This window comes from Gorilla gorilla, chromosome 8, assembly GCF_029281585.2.
Source record: "Gorilla gorilla gorilla isolate KB3781 chromosome 8, NHGRI_mGorGor1-v2.1_pri, whole genome shotgun sequence".
Classification (NCBI taxonomy): Eukaryota; Metazoa; Chordata; class Mammalia; order Primates; family Hominidae; genus Gorilla; species Gorilla gorilla.
The window spans coordinates 44301000-44321929 of NC_073232.2; the positions used below are offsets into that span (position 1 = coordinate 44301000).

At 53.1% G+C, this 20930-nt stretch overlaps 1 protein-coding gene across 1 annotated transcript in view; it reads right to left on the bottom strand.

The window, feature by feature from the left end:
* CDH23 (cadherin related 23) overlaps positions 1-20930 on the bottom strand; it is a 419032-nt gene that overhangs the window by 355603 nt on the left and 42499 nt on the right. Inside the window, exons 2-3 of the mRNA XM_063709996.1 lie at positions 20523-20594; positions 14033-14110 (exon numbers count right to left, since the gene is read on the bottom strand). Coding sequence (XP_063566066.1) covers positions 14033-14110; positions 20523-20589 — 145 coding nt within the window. The 5' untranslated portion in view covers positions 20590-20594. The remainder of the gene's footprint in view (positions 1-14032; positions 14111-20522; positions 20595-20930) is intronic.

Genomic DNA, 20930 nt, shown 5'->3' on the forward strand with positions numbered 1-20930 from the left:
CCTTTCAAAGGCCAAATCAATCCTAGCAAGTGTGCATGTTCCCGCCGCACACAGTCCTGCTGCCAAGAGAGCCCAGGAAAGGAGGGCCCACAGGCGGTGCTGTGACACCAGGGCACACCCTCTCCCTTGCCCAAGGGCACACGGCCAGAGGGGACCAAGGTTGGAGGATCTTGTGCCCTGTCCACCGTGTTATGAAGGCAAGTGAGGAAGATGGTAGGTGGGGACCCTGTACCAGCCCCCGGGCTGGAAGTTTCTCCTCTTCATCCACTCTGTTCTGTGCCAAGAAGAGTAAAGCAATGGTTATGGAGAGAGAGAGACATGTGGGCTTGAATTCAGCTCAGCAGCTTAATGTCTATGAGCCCTTGGGTGGGCAGCAACCTCTCTAAGCCTCAGTTTCCTTGTCTGTAAAATGGGCTCCATAACTACCTCCTTCATGGGGCATTGTGAGGATTAAATGAGTGAGGCACACAAAACATCCCTAGCACAATTTCTGGAACACAGGAAGGTGACCAGGAGGGAGAAGTTGGGCCAAGTCTGTCCTGAGGATAAGGACAAGCTACAAGAGCTGGCCACCTCTAGAATAAAGAGCAGCAGACTTAGGAAAGCCCTGCAGACCCTGGACAGCCACCGTATGAAGAGGAACAGGCTGCCTCCAGGGAGCTCTGGGGCTGGCCAGGGGTAGTAACAGCAGGAGGCAGTCAGCCTGCTAGTAGCAGGTGGTGCTCACTGCCTGCTGAGAGGTAGAGTTGCCCACTGCTGCCAGGGCCCACCAGCGCTTGCACCACCTGTTGGCAGGCAGCTGCATTAAGGGGATTCCTGGTCAGGCTAGGAGGTGGGCCCAGGAGCCTCTAGGCCTCTTCCTCCTGGAGAGTGAAAATGTCCCTTGGAAGAGTAACGCATCAAACCACATCACATATTTACGTGGCAGCACAGTGGGCTTTGGCCACATAGAATATCATTCCTGTCCCCGAGCTGCTTCTCACCTAGTTGGGAAAAGTACTGGCCGACAACAGCACCACCACAAATAATAATAGTTAACTTCTCCTAGTGCTTACTATTTGCCAAGCACAGTTTAAAATGCCTGACTTAACCAGGCACAGTGGCTCATGCCCCCACTTTGGGAGGCCAAAGTGGGAGGACTGCTTGCGCTCAGGATTCAAGACCAGCCTCAGCAACACAGGGAGACCCCCATCTCTACAAAAAAATTTAAAAAACAATTAGCCAGGTGTGGTGGCACACACCTGTGGTCCCAGCTACTTGGGAGGCTGAGGTGGGAGGATCACTTGAGCCCAGGAGGTTGAGGTTGCAGTGAGCTGTGATCTTGCCACTGCGCGCCAGCCTGGGTGACAGAGCAAGACCCTATCTCACAAAAAAAAAAAAAAAAAAAAAGGCCAGGTGTGGTGGCTCACACCTGTAATCCCAGCACTTCGGGAGGCCAGGGCGGGCTGGATCACAAGGTCGAGATCGAGACCATCCTGGCTAACACGGTGAAACCCCGCCTCTACTAAAAATACAAAAAATTAGCTGGGCATGGTGGCAGGTGTCTGTAGTCCCAGCTACTTCGGAGGCTGAGGCAGAAGAATGGCGTGAACCCGGGAGGTGGGGAGGTGGAGCTTGCAGTGAGCCGAGATCGCGCCACTGCACTCCAGCCCAGGAAGCAGAGCGAGACTCCATCTCAAAAACAAAAACAAAACAAAACAAAAAACCCTTACTTTAATCTTACTTTAATTAACTTACTTAATTCTCACTGCAGCTCTATTAGTAAATACAGTGTGATCATTATCCACAATTTTGAACTGAGTAAACTGGGACAGAGAGAGGTGAAGTAGCTGGTGATACAGTCCATACTTGCTAAAGATGCAAAGGAGGGCTTCTTGGAAGAGGAAGCATTTAAAGATGAATTGCTCAATAAAAACAATGTCCACCATTTGTACAGCTATTTCACTTCTAAAGCTCTTTCATTAGCTCCCTATGAGGTTGTCCAGGCAAGTATGATCATCTCAATTTCCAGAAGAGGGAAACGAGGTTCAGAGAGGTTAAGGGACTTGCCTGTGGTCACACGCTAATAAGTGGCAGAGCTGGCATTGAAACCCAGGCCTTGTGCCTCCCACTCCATGCACTGTGCTCAGATGTGGAAAGGAGGAAGGGAAGGCACATGGGTGAGGGGACCTTCAAGGAGATCCTTGCACCAAAGAACAACTTTCCTGGCCATCCAAGCCCTTTCTTGGTCCAGGGCTGACAGAACAACTTGATCTCCTATTCCAGGCAAAGCTGTTGTTGGACAGTCAGGCTCACAGGTCCCCTGATCGGTGTAAAGAACAGTCCTGATGAAGGGAGTGATGACAAGTTCAAAGTTGGCTCTGCCTGCCCCTGTCTCCTCAGCCAGCTGGAGGGTATTCAGCTCTTGTAAATTACACCTTTGCCAGTTACTAGGGAGTCCAAGTGTTCTCGGTTGGCTGCAAGCTCAGCACATCCTCGTCCCAATGGCACACCTGTGCCAGGCTCATCTGTCAGCCCCCCACCCCTGCAAAGGGGGTGCCTGCTGCCTGGCCACTGCACAGCTGGATGAGACCCCCACCCCCATCACCACTGGTCACTGGAAAAGGCTGTGGACCCAGGAGCAAGCAAGCTGACTAATCTCATACTTCCATCTATTTTCCCCAAAGTCATTTTCAGCACTCTTGCTAACCCTGCATAGTATATCCAGCAAGGAATGCATCTTCTGAGAAACAGGGAAGCAAGGGCTGAACAGGGAAATTGACTTGCCCAAGCTCACACGGTTGCATAGGGGCAATGCCAGGCCTGGGACTCAGGCACTGGCCCCAGTCCGGGGCCTCGTCTCCCAGATCGAGCTGGGCTGGCCAACCTCCCCTCCTTAGGAGCAGCTGCCCCTTCACCCAGCACCTGCCCCGTGTGGACCCTTGGCCACTGAGGCTCTTTCCTAAGTAACAGACTGAGGAAAGACCCTACACAATCCTGGGAGGCAGCATTGCAGGGCGGTAAGAGTGTGGCCATTGGAGATTGAATACGTGGAATTCAAATCCTGACTCTACTGCTTACTGGCTATGGGACCTTGGGCAGCTTGCTGGATCTCTCTCTGAGCCTGGAACAAGGTGATCGTACTAGAACAGATTTCCTGTCATCACTGTAAGGGTTAAACAAGATTGTGCAGGTAACCTAACTAGTAAAACACAGGGGCTAAATAATTACTATTGTTATTTTCATTTTTAACCACAACAACTTCAAGACACAACACAAATTGCTTGCCTCACAGCTGGTCAGCCTGTTCCATTGCCTTCTTGTGAAATGCCTCCCCTCCAGCTTCAGCCTATCAAAACCCAACCAATCAAGGCCACCTCTACTATGAAGATTTCTCTGTCCCTGTGCCCAGGATGAGTTTCTTCCTCCTCGGGGCATTAGCAAGGCTCTGTAGTTCATGCCTCCCACTAGCCTGGTGTGAGGTGGTCATTTACCATTGGTTCTCTTCTCCACTCCAGACTGGAGATCCTTAAAAGCAAAGACCTACGTACAGAATCCCAGACTTGTGGTTAAGTGCACAGGCTTTGGGGCCAGAGGGCAATGGGTTCAGGTTCAATTTTGCCTCTACACAAGCTGTGTGACCCTGTGTGAGTTACTTAACCTCTCTGAGCCTCTGCTCCTCAACTGCAAAATGAGGGTTATAAGACTCACTTTTTTGCTGTTAGAATTCAATGAAGCAATGTGTATGAACGGCTGATCTAGAGAGATTAAGTATGTAATAAAAGCTAGTCACTATTTCCCCAGTTATCTCTAATGTGCATGTCCCTATCCCACCCCCCAGCACAGCCTGGCACAGGTGTTCAGTGCCTGGCATTAATGGCATGCTCACATGACAGGTGGCACATCATCATTATCATTAGTGTTATTATGGCCGCATCCAAAACACCAGCCCCGCCCCATACCCACACCTGTGTGTTGAGGGGCAGTCCATAGCCGGGGCTGCCACAGGCTCCAGATGTGCCCAGACAGGGACCTCTTGGGAGTGGCTATAGCCCGAAGGACCCCCAAGAGGACACAGTCTGTTCTATCACCTTGGAGGGCCTATGCTGCCCTGGATAACGGCAGAGAGGAAGCAAGGACGCAGAAGCACCCAAGCCCTGCTGGGGGTTCTGTCAGTCATCCCCCCACTCCTAGAAGGGAGAGAAAAATCCTCCCTTCTGTGACGGCACCAAGAGCCCAAGGCCCTGGGTCCCTTGGTTCCAGCACCGATCACCTGGATGGATACTAGATCACCTCCTTCCTCCAAAACCACAGCCCACTTGCCAACAGCCCCAGGAAGCCTCCAGGCTACCCTCCCTTCCCCTCCTTAAGCGCTCTAGCTCCAGATCCCAGCAGCTGCGAGGCACCTGGAGACTCTTCTCCAAACTTCAATTCCCGAGCTCACAGCCCACCAACCCAGGAGGATGCCCCTTCTTGCCCAGGCCTGGAGGCACCAGTGACTGCCTGGACAGAAACCCTGGAATTCCCTCTGCAGCTGGTGTGCGAAGTCAGGGCAGCTGCAATCCGGACCCCAGCAGTAACTCACTAGGGACCCTGGGCAATCGCCCCATTCTCCACCTCAGTTTCTCCATCTGTGCAACTGTTTGTCTAACAAAGTGGTCACAAACTGTCCGACAGAAGGCCCCAGGGGTTTTTCATGGGTCCTCTGATTTAATATAGGAGTGAACGCACAGGTGGAAAATACAGGCTCTTTCACCCCTCACTGCTATCCGTGACTTTAATTTCTACCAAAGATGGTTCTTCTTCCTTAGCACCTGTTACAATAGAACATACTGTATATATTTTTTTCTATGCTGCTTTCTGCCTGCTCCCCGCTCTAGAATGTCAGTTCCATGAGGACAGGGATTTTTGTCTCTTCTGTTCACATGCACAGTACCTGGAACAGTGCCTGATGCATAGAAGACACTCAAGGAAACATTTGTTGAATGAATGAATATAAGTATATATGTGCATCTGTCCGTCTACCTATCTATCTATCTAATCTATCTATCCTAGACTTCTGGGCAAGATTACATTTGCCCAAACAGTTCCACAGCTTAAAAAGAAGTTTAAAAATCATCTTAATTGCAGAAAAAAAAACATTAGTGGGAAAGTTGATAAAATTTGCATAAACTCTCATTAATAGTATTACATCAAAGTCATTTTTCTGGTTTCCATAATTGTATTATGGTTATGCAAGATGTGAACATTATGGGGAGCTGGGTGAAGGGTATATGGGAACTCTGTACAATTTTCAACTTTTCTGTAAGTCTAAAATTATTTCAAAATAAAAAGTTTAAAAATAAAGGGCCAGGTGCAGTGGCTCATGCCTATAATCTCAGTGCTTTGGGAGGCCAAGGCAGGAGGATTGCTTAAAGCCAGGAGTTCGAGACTAGGCTGGGCAACATAGCAAGACTCCTATCTCACACACACAAAATTAAAAATTATCCAGGTGTTGCTTCATGAGCCTGTAATCAGCTACTTGAGAGGCTGAGGTGGGAGGATCACTTGAGTCCAGAAGTTTGAGGCTGCAGTGAGCCATGATTGCACTCCAGCCTGGGCAATAGGGACCCTGTTTCTAAAAAAAAAAAAAACATAAAATGTAAAAAAAATATAATATGTATTTATTTTAACATGTGTTAGGAAAAGCCAGTCAGCATCTCAGCCCTGGGATTTCACTCTGATGGTAGAAAATGGACATCTGTCTCTCTATGGAGGTGCTGTGTCCAGTTCCACCCCTCCTCTTTTTGGAGACTGTCCCATTGGGTGTAGCTGGGAGGGGCAGACCATCACTATCCCCTGCCCCTTTGCAGCCTGAGCACAGACACATACCCAAGTTGGCTTGGCCACCTGGACACTGCTGCCCGTGCCACGAGTGGTAGAATTCATTCAGAGTGACAGCAGTGACCGGCTGGACAGACTGGCCAATTTCCAGTCTAGGTTCTTTCGTTGTGGTCAATTCCAAGAGCCTCCAGCAGCCTTCCAATAGAATGGACAGCCAGAGGCGATTTCTTCAGCGGGCAACCAGGAAGCTTGTCTGACACATTAAAGTTTCCTTTCGAAAATATGTTTATAGGAGCTTAAAAGCAAGCGAGCGAGTTTAAATTACAGCTTGGATTTCTATGGGCCAGACACAGTTCTAAGGGTTTTACAATTTGCTCGCTTAATATTCACATAAACCCAAAGAGGTAAACTGAACATTATTCCCATTTTGCAGAAGAGGAAAGTGAGGCACACCGCTAGTAAGAGGCAGAGCTGGGATTCACATCCAGGCAGTCTGGGCCTCACTTTCTCCATCTTCAAAGTGGGAATGTTTGATAAAAACAGTGGTTCTCAAACTACAAGTCCATCCTGGGCCCTCTGAGGACACTTCAGGGGAGGGTGAAGGCAAAGGTGGACAATACAGGCTGTTACACCCCCACTGTCTACCTCCCACCTTAACTCCAACCAAAGTTGATTATTTCTCCTGGGCACTTATTATTGTCTAACACACCCTATATTTTTTTCATAGAGCTGATATCTACCAGGCTATACCACCTCTGTGAACATGGTGGGCAGAAAAGCCTAACTATGCAGATAGCACACACCCAGCTGATGTCCGGGAGCCACTGGACTCCTCCCATCCCCGTCCCTTTAGCCCCACAATTCCTGTGGCTTTGCCACCAGCCCTCACCGAGGGACAGCTCTGGGGTACCATGACCCCTCTCGCCTGTGTCAATCTTAAGCAACCTTCTGGTTAAGAGAAAAATAATTCTCCCACTGTGGTTCTCCACCCTCTCCCAAGAGATGCTTCTCCTCTTTAAAGGGACATTGGGAGGAGGTTTCAGGGAGGAGGGACAGTTCCTTCTGGAGCACCAGGGCTGAAACTAGTCCCAGAAAAGTCCCCAATGCCTCCCAGACTCCTCTCTCACCTATGCCTCCATGCCTGCCAGCATCTATGCTCATCACTCCCGAGCCTCGGCTGCCCACACAGCCCACCATCCGCCCTCCCTGGCCTCCCATTCCGCTCCACACGGGCTGCTCCTGCAGGGAGTTGCCGGCCTGCTTGCAGGCGCACTGCTCCTCCGTCTGCAGAGACTGCCGATGCGGGGTCAGCCCACCTGAAAATTGCTCTCCCTGGGTCCAGACGAAACAGCTGGGCATTGATGGAGTTTGGAGAGAAATTAATCAGCACCGACTGGCAGCAGTGCCAGGCGCTGCCTGGGACCAATCCATCCTAATGAATCCCGGGTTCCCACCCTAATGGCTCTTGACAAGACTAATTTACTCGTGTAGGTGATTAGCATGGCATGATCACCTTAATTGTGGCTTAAGATGCTTTTGGGGTGCTGGTGGTTCTGGCTGGGGAAGTCAGCTCCATGTGTACCAACCTCAGTGACAAAAGGAAGGACAGGGAGCCAAGGGGAGGGGACCCAGCAGGACATCTGACATCCACTCATCCACCCACTCACCCACCAAGCACTTGCTGAGGCCCCCTTTGTGCCAGGCACCATGCTTGGTACAGAGATGGAGGCCCAGCTTGTTCCTCTGTCAAATGCAGATCATGCCATCTCTCCAGGACAATCACTGCAAGGTCTCACAGGAGGCCATGCACTTGAAGTGCCTAATAGAGGCTCGGGCAAGAGGCTGGCTGTCAACAAACCATAGCTCACATTAGCACTCCACAGTCTTGTATAATAGAGACACTAAAATCGTCGTTAATTATAATGTCAATATTAATAAGATTAATAAGTAAAAATTAATAGACCAATGGGGAGTTCCACACAAATAGCCACGCTAGAGTGTGTTGAGGGCTTTCACAGATGCAGACAAAGCCAGCAGAAGGGCAGGCTGGGGAGGCTTCAGAAGCCTCTAAGCACAAGGGACATCTGAGCTGCAGCTTGAAAGAGGAGCAGGACTTTGCCAGGCAGGGAAGGGAAAGGGCACCCCTGGCCAAGGAAACAGCATGGTTGAGGGCACGGCAGTGCAACAGTGTGTGAGGTGTTGGTGCTGGGGGGCAAGGTGTCTGTGGAGAGTGGGGGCGACTCGCTGAGATACAGAGCTCCACTTCTTCCTGCAGGCACTCGGGAGGCTTCTGGCTGCGGGCGGTTACCACTGTGGCAGGAACCCTGCCCCCCTCCAGGGCATGGGGTATGAAGGTGGTGGCCAAGGTGCAGGGCCTCACTGCCCTCCAGGATCCCTTCTAGACCCCCTTGGTCAACTCGGTGTCTCCAAGCCAGGCTTCATGCTGCTACCTCTGCGTTCTTCCCCCAGGGCCAGCCATGGCTCAGGGCCCCAAGGGTCCCCGGCAAATATTCTACATACAGCTCAGGCGGGCAGCTGGGATGATAAAAACAGGACCTCTGGCACAGCGCAGGCCTTGCCGTTCACAAGCATAGGCACGTACAGCGTCTGTGCCATCTGTGGGAAAGTGCTCTCCTGGGCCCACTCCCTGGGCAGCCATCCCCATCGCCACCAACACTTCGCTCCCGACATGCCCTGGGGAGGGGAGCGCCTGGCCTGAGGCTCCAGGAGGGATGTTGAACGGGGCATGGAGCCAGCCCCCGGGTCCTGCCTTGGAAGATTCCCCTACATGCTCACCAAGTCCAGACATGCACTCCTTCCCTAAGTTCCAGGCACACACCAGGCGCAGGGCTAGGCCCTGGGGACACAGTGTTGGCCAGGCCACCTGGAGGCATTCACAGGCCAAGAAGGGAGCCAGAAGAGCAACTGAGTAACAGCAGCATCTCCATGGGGCTAACAGAGAGGATGGCCAGGCCCCGGAAAAAGCAAAGGGAGCAGCACTTAACCCCCAACAAGGAGACCCAGGAAGGCCACCCAGAGGCGGTGGCATCTGAAAGAACCTGGTAAGCACAGGGTCATAATGTTCCAGGCAGCAGGAACAACAGCTGCAAAGGCCGTTCACACTTAGGGAACTAGAGAGAGACCAGCACAGATGAAGTGGAGCTGGCAAGGGGGATAGTAGGGTGGGGGCGAGGTCTGACAGGTGGCAGGTGCTGGGCTGCAAACAGCCTGGATGCCATTGAGGAACACGGGCTTTTACTCCATGTGGGAGGGAGGGACTTGAGCAGGCCTTGGAGCAGGCTCTGCCTCAGGCTGGGCAGGGCCATCCATGGCTGGGATAAAAAAGGCCGCAGTGCGGGTGAGGGCCGAGTCAGGGAGAACACTGAGACCTGAGGAAGCTGCTGGGGTAACTGGGCTTGGACCTTGGTGATGGGAGTGGAAGGGCCAAGAGGTGAGAAGATTCTGGGATGATTTTGGAGACTGAGCCAACAGGATGCCCTAAGGGATGGGAGGGGAGGGGAGGGAGAAAAAGAGGCACAGGAATGAGTCCCAGCTTTTGGCCTGGGCAACTGGCAGGATGGAGCCACAGCTGAGATGGGGAAGGCTGCCGGTGAGGCAGGAATCTGGGGGAGGTCAGGATTCCAGCTTTGGACAAACTGAGGATGAAAATGTCCCTTTAGACATCAGGCAGAAATGTTGAGTAGAGAGGTGGCTACAGGAGTCTGGAGTCTTCCCTGAGAGCAGCCCAGACAGAAAATATAAAGCTAGGAGTTGTCAGCATATAGGTAGTGTCCAAGACAGGAGGCTAGATGGGACCACCATGGGAATGAGAATGAGGAGAGGAGAGACAAGAATTGAGACCTGGGGCCCTCTGATGCTAACAGGTGCGAGAGAAACCAGCAGAGAGGCTGGGAAGGGGCGGGTGGTGTCCTGGAGGAGAAAAAGATCAACCAATTGAAGGCCACAAGGTCTGGGAAGAAATGATGGGATTTAGCAACACAGAGGTGGTTGGTGATCTTGACATCAGCAAGGCTGGTGGGGCATTTCAAGTAGATTCAGGGCAAGATGCGGTGGCTCACGCCTGTAATCCTAGCACTTTGGGAGGCTGAGGCGGGTGGATCACCTGAGGTCGGGAGTTTGAGACCAGCCTGGACAACGTGGTGAAACCCCGTCTCTACTAAAAACATAAAAAATTAGCTGGGAGTGGTGGCATGTGCCTGTAATCCCAGCCACTCAGGAGACTGAGGCAGGAGAATCACTGGAACCCAGGAGGTGGAGGCTGCAGTGAGCCAAGGTTGTGCCACTGCACTCCAGCCTGGGTGAGAGAGTGAGACTCCATCTCAAAAAATAAAAATAAAAAAAGTAGATTCAGGAGGTTAAGTGGGAGACAGCACCCCTGCAGCACCTGTCCCTCACGCTAAAGGCATCATGTGACCATTCAGGGCTGATAGGCAGGGCCAAGGTGTGGGTGAGGCCAACCAGCCTGACCAGGGACTGAGCTGCTGATCTGCCCTCACGCCACTCCACGCATTCCAGGCTCTGCTGCCAACAACTGATATTAACGTCTGGAGCAAGACATGCAGGGATTCAGGGCCCTGTCTGGGGAAGCAGGGCGATGTGAACAGACCAGGAGAAGGCAGCACTAGTTAATGACTTCATTTGGCTTCTGTCTTCTCCGGCTGGTAGACGGTCTTCCAAAAGAACATTACACAGAGGGAACTGGAGCCTGAGATAGGTGAGGAGATAGTAATGAACACGCAGGCTCTGCGAGGGATTTCAGATGGCCGTGCTGTGCCCTCCCATTCTGCTCCCAGGCCACTGGCCCCTGTTGGAACGCAGGCAAGAGCATACAAAACGAGAAGGCTCAGAAGGTTGGGGGTGGATAAAAGTCTCAGTCTCTAACCCAGGAAAGCACATTCACAGAAGCTACATACAGATAGACCCTGTAGCCCAGCTCTACCTCTGATTCTTAAAAGGAATTTTTAAAATGAATTAATGCATAAAAACACTTAGGACACTGCCTTGAACAGTCAATAAATGCTATTGTTATAATAATTTATGATATATCTATATATCTATATATATAGTATGTCATATGTATTATATTATCATTTTTAATCTATGAGGCTCCAGCAATCAGAATTAGACCCAATGGGTAGTTCCTGGGAGGCAGGTTTCCTGTTAATCTTAGGAAGAATTTTTTCTTCCTGGAACCGTCCCACAGCACAGAGTGAGCTGCCTTGTAGGCCCACGAGCTGACCATCACTGGGTGTCTAAGGAGAAGCCAGGTAATGAGGCCTCGAGCTGGAAGTTTGATCTGCTTACAACTCCAACCTCTGGTGAGCCGACACGTTCAGCCTGGCTTGGGCTCTGCCTCTTGCCACTGGCACTGAGCACCACCCTGGACCCAGCTTATCTGTGTGTTTGTCCACCCTGAAAGCCCATGGCTTGTAGGACAGCCCAATCTGCCATCCCCGGGCCACACACGGGCTCTCCCTTTAGTAAAAACAAAACATTCCCGGGTTGGAAGCTTTAGAGGTGGTGGTATTGTATGTAAACTTCCCAACAATCCAGTGAGGGATCCAGTCACCCATTTTGGTGACTGGAACCCTGAGTCAAAGAGTGAACAGTTCATGAGAGCCAAGTCTCAAAGTCAAGTCTCTAGACCACCCCACTCCCCATGGCAGGAAAAAGGCCAGTCCCCTGGACAAGCCATTTCAACCTCCCCCTCTCCCTGGCCTGCTGGTGGGAGGCCTGCACCCATGGAGCCCACACGTCCATGTGAGTCCATACCCACCATCTGCTTGGCCCAGGGCCAAGTGGGTGCCAGCACCCAGCAGAGGGCTCCAGGCTGGTCTCCTCTGAGAACCTAGAAACAACTGGGGCCAGCCAGGCTGCCCTAGCCAAAGTCCACTGGGCTCATCTTTCCAATGCCCACTCATTGTTGAAATGAGGAGATAGAGGCCCAGAGAGGTGCAGTGCTGTGCCCAAGGTTACACAGCGAGAAACAGATGTTGGGCTCCTGACTTTCAGGTGAAAGCTGTGCTGTTCCCATACTGATGCAAAAAGAAGAGAAGAGGCTGGGTGGGCGCTGAGCCAGCTCCGCACCCACCCCCTGCCTAGAGAGATGAGCATAGCTATCTTCCAGCTCACTGAGTCCCCTCTCAATCCTATGGCACCCTGGAGTCAGGGATCAATCCCCATGGCACTAGACAGCCACCCTGCTGTGACTGCCAAGTGCAGCCTTAACAGGGCTCGAGGCCTGGGAGCTGCTTCCGGAGGCCGATCGATGCTGGCGTTTGCAAAAGACAATCAAGAGCCAGAGCTGAAGGCAGCAGGAGAAGGACCTGCTGGAGGGCTGGCCACATGGGCTTGCAGCCCAGGCTTGTCACCATCAGCACAGGCCATGCAATGCCCATCCCTCCCCAACCCATCCCAATACATAGGCCTCTGAGGACCCCACGCTCAGAACCTGGCATGCAGGTCACAGATGTGGGGACAGAGCAGGGACCACTCACTTGAGAGGGGCCTTCACTTTCCCCAGCCGGCAGCAGGGTCAGTTAGTGACTGGCCACACCACTGCCTCAGTGGCCCACCTGCTCCAAATATATCCCTCCACCACAAAGGGATCTCCCAGAGGATGAGATTTAAATGGACGTGAATAATGATAAATGCTGCTAACAGCACATCCATCTGCCTAGACACATGCACTGTGTGCCGCTATGTTGGCTCCATGCCAGCCCCACCCCAGGTCTGGGTGGAGAGAGGAGTCACAGGTGAATTCCACCCAAAGAATACAGGTGTGTTACAAGTCCAGTCGTCCACAAATATCCCTCAACCCAATCCAAAGGGGAGCAAACAGCTTAGCAGGGTCCCCAAGGGACGTGGGTACGCTCTCTACCCCCAGAAAGGGGCTCTGCCTATGAGAGGGCATTCCAAAAAGGCAGGAACCTTCTTCCTGGGGAGCCCTCAAACACCCAGATCCCCAAACCCTACCCCCAAATCTAGTCTTACAACACTGATCTGTCACCAAAGGAGTAGCCGTTTTCCACAGAGGGCCCCTCACAGCCCCCAGGAACAAAGTGCTACTGGGCTGTGGGGACAATCCCCACAACAAACAGCCAGACACACACCTGCTGGGCCCAGCACCCCCTGAAAAAAAACCTCCACTAGGAAGAGTGAAAGGTGCTGCTCACAGGCCCCCACTGACAGCAGGGGAGAGTCTGCGCCCGCGTAAGGCACCCCACTGGAGCAGAGATCGTTGAAGAATTATGCATCCACTCTACTGCACACCTACACTGGGTTTCATATGAAAGAGTGTGTACATGACCTATTAGGTAAGCATCTTGATACCCCGCCCCACTCCGAGCCATCCTGCCTCATTTCCAAGTTCAAGTGATGCTCCCTAAAGATGCACCATGCTGACCCCTGATGCACTTGGCCTCTGGCACACAGGCCTGCCTTTGCACATGTAGAGCCGGCAGACCTGAGAGTAAGAAGCCCCGGATGACAGGCACTTTCCCTAAAGTGACACCAGCGAGAATGACATGACACAGGAGGGCTGTCGGTGGAGGTGGGCAGGCCCTTTTCAGGTGCTGCTGTTTGTCTGCCTGCACACGGGCACAGGTGCCTCCCCATCAGCACAGCTATAAGACAGCTCCTGCAATTCAGCCTCAGTTTCCTGAGAAGCTTCTGGGTCCTAAGAGCTGAGCTAGGACGATGGGGCCACAGATGTAGGAGGCAGGCCCTCAGTAGGGGGCCAGACACTGGGACAGACCTGAGTGATGGGGCGATGGGCTGAGCACCAAGATGTTTATAATCACCCCCTAAATAGTTCATGTTTTTTCTAATGCCAAAGCCAGGCAAACTCAATGCAGAAAACTTAGTAACCACAGAAAAGTACAAAAGGCCACAAAACAAAGTCTACAACAGCTGCCATCTTCAAATATTCACAAGGCCTTCAAGTGCAAGAGGAATCCAAACTAGTGCCAGAAGTGGGAGTGGAGCATCGGAGGCTCAATGTGATAAACCCTTTGACGTTCAGAGCTCTCCTCTGTGGGACTGAGTGCCCTGTCCCTGGAGGCATCCTAGCAGGGGCCTTTCTGAACACAATGGAAAAGATTCCAAAATCAGGTGGAAGATGACCTCAACCTGTAAGATCCCCTTCACTTGTGGGAAGGGATTGCACCCCAGGCCATCTGCACGCCCACCAGCCCATGCCCCCACTCACCCACAGGCGTGTCCTCGCTGATCAGCAGGTATGTATCAAAGAAGTGGTTGGTGAAGAAGGGCAGCCGGTTCACCTGGCCTGGAAGTCAGAGGACAAGAGCGTCAGCCAAGTACCCCCCATCAGCTTTACACACTCTATAAGGTGACACAGGGTGAGGGCTGCAGTGGGCACTGAGCCCATGTCCATGGCCATGGTCAACTTCCCAGGACCCTGGAAGTCACTATCCTGCCTCAAGGCAAGTGGGGGACAATGCCAGTAGGTCGGCAGGCAGCTGTCAGGTGTGTGGCAAGTGAGGCCACCGGCCACACGTGCCTGCTGAGCATGGCCCACATGGAGCAAGCACATGACAGGGGCTCCTCGGCAAAAGACAGGATTTAGAAGCCTCTGTATGAAAAAAATTAGTGTAAAATAGCTCACTGATCTTTTACATTGATTGTATATTGAAATGATTCTATTTTGGATATATTGGATCAAGTAAAATATATGATTAAAATGAATGTCACCTGTTTCTTTTTACTTTGCTGATTTTTTTTTTTTTTTTTTTGACACAGAGTCTCACTCTGTCACCCAGGCTGAAGAGTAGCAGTGTGATCATGGCTCACGGCAGGCCGGACCACCCAGGCTAAAACGATTTTCCTGCCTCAGCCTCCCAATCAGCTGGGACCACAGGCATGCCCCATGCCAGGCTATTTTATTTTATTTTTTTGTATAAATGCAGTGGGGAGGGTCTTACTATGTTGCCCAGGCTGGTCTCCAACTCCTGGGCTCAAGCAATCCTCCTGCCTTGGCCTCCTAAAGTGCTGAGATTACAGGTGTGAGCCATCGCACCTTGTCTCTTTTTACTTTTCTACTGTGGCTCCTAGAACATTTAAAATCACATGTGGCTTGCATTGTCTTTCTATTGGGCAGTGTGGCTCTAGCAGAATATGAGCTCTGCAAGGACAGGGCTTGGTTGACGGATGGAACCCTGGTGCCCAGAACAGGGCCTGACACTTAGACAACCCACAAGACGATTTGGTGTGTGAAGGGATGGCCAGCTGATCCCACAGAATAATAACGATGATGGTAATAGCTGCCATCTCAGGAACCCCTTCTCCATACCAGCTATTTAAACCACCTCACTCAATCCTGATGGCAAGGCAGGTGCTATCAGATCTCTATTTTACTGGGGAAAATGAGAACTCCAGGGCATAAGTAACATGCCTTGCTTTCACAGCTGGCAAGTGGCAGTGGCCATCCAGGAAGTCACACCCCAAAGCTCGTGCTGTTAACCATGTGCTGCTCTGTGATGGCTTCAGAGGGGGCTGGGTCTGGAGGGGGTCAGGGTGATACCTACATGGGCTGGGGAGCTTGGCATCTATGAGGAGCCCCCACACGAAGTTTCCCTGAGCTGACTCCACCTGTCCCCCAGCTTCTCTTAGGGGCCTTCAGTAGGCACTACTGAAGGGCACTTCCCCTCAGTCCCTCCCAACCAGGAGGCAGCTGGTCTAGCTGGAAGTGGGACTGTCATTGTGCAGCATCTGCCATCAGAGGCACCTGCTCGGCCCTCCAGGGGCCCTGAGCATGGGTGTATGGGGCAGTTCTCTCTCCCTTCCTTTCTGCTGACCCGGGGCTCCCTCAGAGCATGTGCCAGGCTCCCAGAGGGTGAGAAGGTCGGCATCTGGGTATGGCACTTCCTCCTCCAACCCAAGATGCCTCCTAGTTGGGACCAGGCAGAGCTGGGAGACTGGCCTCTTTTCCTCCCCCCCACCTCGATGTGCTCAGGCAGCCAAGCTGATGCCATTTCTAGTCCCTTATTCTGCCCTCTCTCACTTCCTGGCCAGGACCTATGGCCCTTCTGCCTTCATTTGCCAAATTCCTATTCATCCTCCAAATCTCATTTCCATTGGCCCTTCTTCCAGGAAGCCCTCCCTGACCACCCCAAATACTCACATGCACCCACGTACACACCTCCCCAGTCTCCTGTCAGGAGCACAACAGCCTCAGACAGAGGTGGTGGTCAAGGGACTCACCTTTTTTGAAACCTCCCTGTGCCTCTTTCTAGCCACATGATCATCCCATGTCTCAGTTTACCCATGTGTAAAATAGCCATAATAATAGGACTTCATGGCTAACCTGAGGATTAAATGAGACTACATACATAAAGCGCTTAGCGCTGTGCCACTGGCACACAGCAAGCACTCCATAAATGGTAGCCAGTATTAACATTGGTATTAATAAATACGCTGCCTTTGCAGCCTACGGGAAGGCTTTTGATCCCTGCTGGGGGCCTTGGGCTCAGGATACAGGAGAGCAGGACGCAGCCCAGCCGAGGCAAATGAGTGCCCAGAGAATTCAATAGCTGGTTTGGGCTGTTGAGGCCAGGAAACCAGTGAGGAAAAAAAATCACCTGCAGTGGCATCGTTCATTTCTAAATTTTACTTTACAGGGCCTGCCACTAATCAGTCGCTGGGAGCTCTGCACAGACAGCTAGGCAGACTCCGGGACGTGGGTCGCCTGCCACATACCAAGCAGGACCTGTGTTCCCAGAGCAGGCCCACCACAGGCGGGGCAGGCAGGTGACTTATTCTCAAAGCCGCTGTTAAAGCGCAGCAGCTGTGTGCTCAGCAGCTTTGGGGCCTCCAGCGAAGCGGGAATGTAAGTGGATGTAGAAGGGGAGGGGAAGGGGGTGATTTCTTCGGGGGAAGGAGAATCCCAGCTTCCCAAGTGCAGGACCCCTCTCTCTGTCCCAGGCCCCACGTGGCCCACCCCATTGTGGGTCTGTGGCTTGTGAGCACTGCCCTGAGCCCTCTCCCGCCCTCTCCGCCACCCCCATGGCCGTTCCCCAACTAGAGCCTGCAAAGGCAGACCGGGAAGGCATGTGCCTGCTTTACTTAGTTCCAGCACCCTAAGGGGCCTGAGGAGAGAGGGGAGAGAAGGGCGCAGAGAGGGCACAGCGTTCCAGCTGCCTGCTGAATGACAAGCATTTCCCACACACAGGGGTAAACAGAGGCTGGGTGGTGGCATGGAGGTGGCATCCAGGGGACCTGATCTGGGACTGAAGGGACGTCGGTGTGCTTGTATGGGGAAGGTCCCCACCGGATCAGGGTGGGCCAAGCCAGGAAGCATAAACTTCACCCTGAATTGCGGGGTGGGGGTTCCTCTGAGGGCATGAAGAACCCAGGCAAGTGGAGGGTCCAGATTCCAGCCAGGCCAGCCTGAGTCCAAGCCCCGGTCACCTCCCCAGGCCTCGGAGCGGTGGTGGGGGCTGAAGGCACAGTGGCTCTGCTGAGATCCCTGCTGGAGAGAGCCTCAGAGTCCCCCCGCCAGTCGCCCCTTGACAAGGAAGGCGCACTGGACAGGGAGTGCAGGGATAAATTCAAGAAGTCAGGGACTTTGCATGCTCTGCCACTGCTGCTGGGGAGCTTAGGCAGATCCCTCTCCCTCTGCCTCGCCCTCCGCTCCATTTTCCAGCTTCAGGATGGGGACAAAAAGCCCTGCCCTGCCCTCCAGTCCTGCCTCCTGGCCACAGGTGTCCCATGCACCCTGGTCACCGTTGAGGTGACTGCAGCGTGGCCCACATGAGCCCCAGGGGACAGAAGCCTGACATGTTGTTGGGTGGGGAAGCCAGGTGGCCACATGGTCAGAGGCCTCTCCCACCCAGCACCTGGGGACAGAAGGAGTGACCCAGCAGGATGCTTGCTGGCTAGTCAGTCTAGGATGGGGTGGGGCAGGCCTGCCCAGGCCTTCGCTTCCTGCCTCCCCAACAAGCCCACGGATGAAGAAGGAGAATTGCTAGAGTACATTGGGGCCAGAGGGGAGAAGGGCAGGAGGCTTCAAAGAGAGAAGGCAGGCTGGCAAGGGGTTTTGACATCCCTGAGCCCTACCCATCCCTGACTACCAGGTAGGGGGGCAGAGATCGGCTGGGGTGACGGGGTCAGGTGGAAACAAAGTGGCGAGGGCAGCGTGGTCTGATCTGGGGCACAAGTGAAGGGCTAGGTCGGGGTGTCTAGAGGGCCTGGGAAGGTGGTTCAGTCACCCATTCTCCCCTAGTCTCTAAAGTCAGCCACTGCCCCACTAGGCCAAAGGAACAGCACTGGCTGCTTCAGACAGGGACCAGAAAGAGGTGACTGTGCCAAGCAATGAGAGAGTGAGGGACCCTTGTGCGTATGGCAAGGCAGGCTAGTCCACATGCAGGCCGACCATACACGCTTTGGCATAGAATTCCTGGGTGACCTTGGGCAACTTGCTTAGCTTCTCTGTTTTCTATGCCCCATTTTGCTCCCCTTAAGAAAGATAACTTCTGATAATAAAGGAGCCAATGCTTAATAAGCACTTAATCTGTGCCAGGCACTATTCTAAGTGCTTGATGTACAGATTAATCCATTTGATCATTTTGACAACCTGAGAAGGAAAGTCCTATTATTGTTCCCATTTTAAAGGCAAGGAAATTAAAGCACAGCAAGGTTAAGACACTCGCCCAAGGGACCCCTTAGCAGAAGCGGGAGTGGAAGACAGGAGGTCAGCTCTGGCTATACACTCTGTTCTTGTCCTCACCCTGAATGCACAAAGCATCTTTCATCTGGAGAGCTCAAGGGGAGACTGCCGTGTCTCACAGAGGAAAGCAGCCAAGGGCTTAGCACCTGCTTTATTTCTACTGATGTATTTTTTTTTTCTTTTTTCTTTTTTTGAGACAGAGTCTCACTCTGTCACCCAGGCTGGAATGCAATGGCGCAATCTCGGCTCACTGCAACCTCCGCCTCCTGGGTTCCAGCGATTCTTGTGCCTCAGCCTCCCAAGTAGCTGCGACTACAAGTGTGCACCACCACCATGTCCAGCTAATTTTTGTATTTTTATTAGAGTTGGGGTTGTGCCATGTTTGCCAGGCTGGTCTTGAACTCCTGACCTCAAGTGATCCTCCCGCCTCGGCTTCCCAAAGTGCTGGGATTATAAGCAAGAGCCACCATGCCGGGCCAAATGTATTTCTTCTTAACGGATGAAGAAAGTGAGTGGAACAGAATGGGGGAGGAGGGTGGATCCCAGGTGGCAGAGTCCCCAGGGAGGCTGAAGAAAGTGTCCTGACTCCCACCGTGCAGCGAACATGGAGGCCAGGGCTGCTCTCAGGAGCCCCGATTGAAGCCTCCCACATGAGGCAGCGGGGAGCGGGGTGAGGGGGCGATATCCTGACAGAAGCCCCCATGGAGGATAACAGACCCCTGCTTTGTACAGCCTTGGGCCAGTAGCTTCTCCAGGGTTTGGTGTCTCCTCTGTAAAATGTGCTGGGAGTTAAAAAAGTGCCTGAGGCTCCCTTGCACTCTGAGAGTCTTTGAGACTGTGCTGTACTCCTGGGCTGCCTGGATGGGAGTGAGCTTCCCATCACAGGGGGGATTCCAGTAGGGATCCCTTCAAACATGGAGGCAAGGAGAGGGAATCCTCGAGGGATACTCAGGCTGCAGGACGCTAGCAACACTCCAACAAGCACGAGGCTGCAGTGGCCTCCAGAGACTCCGCCTGGCTCCCTGGAGGGGAGAAGGAGCTGGCCCCCCACAGGAGTGTGTTTGCGTGTGTCACCAGGTACACCATGCCCACGGCTCTTCTCTGGGGATGCCATGGCCCTGGGGGATGCCACATCAGGCATGCCTGCTCTCCTGGCCTGCCTTCAGTGCAGCCCAGGGCTGCTTTGCTCCCCACCACCTGCTGTCCAGGGGCCAAGCGAGAAGCAAATGCCCTGGCCTCTCCTACCCTCCTCCATGGGCTCTGGAGCTGGCACTCTGAGTTGGCTGCTGGAAGGCCAGGAAAGGAGGGCAGAGGGGAAGGCTCCTGGCTGCCATACCTTTGCTCAGACTATGCCCTCCAGCAGGACGCCCTTCTTCCTGCTCACCTAGTTTAAAACTACTTCTTGGTCTTCACAGCCCAGATCAAATGCTGACCCTTCTGGCTGGGTTTCTCCTGTCCCCTCAGGCCCAATTCATCTTTTCTTCCGATGGACATCCCTGGAGCCGCGCCCATCTTTCATTACCACTCTATTCACCCTGCAGTATAGGAAATCCTGCATGTGTCTTTCTCCCCTGCCAGGCTCTGAGCTTCTTGGGAATGAGCTATTTCCTCCATTCCCTCAGAGCTGGGTGCAGTAGGTCACACACAGTGCAAACAGTAGGTGCTCAGAACACAGCTGTGGAACTGAATAGAGCTGTGGCCAGTCCCTGAACCCCAGGAGGAGGATGGTTCACGGTCACAGCTGCCTCCTTCCCTTAGAGCTCAAGTATTTCTCAAGGCTCCTCCCATTCCCTCTTGTGTCCCAGGCTTTGGGGACAGCTGGTATTTTCAGCCCTGTGAGAGCTGCAGAAGGCAACTGAGGCCCAGAGAGGGAAGTATGTGCCTCAGTCACGTAGTAAGACAGTGTCTCCAGAGTCCCAGAGCACAAAGATGAACCACCAGCCCCAACACCCTCCAGCCTGGCCTCCCGTGCAGAGGCTGCCCATGGGATAGACACGGGGAGGACTGGACTTACCCCAGCATCCAGAGATCAGCACCAAAAGCCAGGCCACGTGGCAGCTGGTAGCAACATGGCACCCCATGGCTCCTGGGGACACAAAGAAAGAGAAGAGGGTGAGAAGCTTCCTGGGTGGCAGAGGGTCTGCTCCTCAGCCCCTCCCACCTCTGCAGCTCCAGAGAGAACTGGGGCTGGGAAGGGAGGAGAAGGAATCAACTCAGATGGAGGGTTTAGGAGCACATGGGAGAAAGGAGAGGGTCTGTATCATTTGGTTTTAACATTGTCCTATCCTGGGTATAGCACAATGGCCTGTGAGTCACTGGGTGAGGCTGGGGCCTATCGGGTCCTCTTTGCCCTCATGGGGGACTGGCTGTCCTGCGAGGGGACTCTGGGCAAAGAGTGACATATTCTAGGCTCAGTAGATGG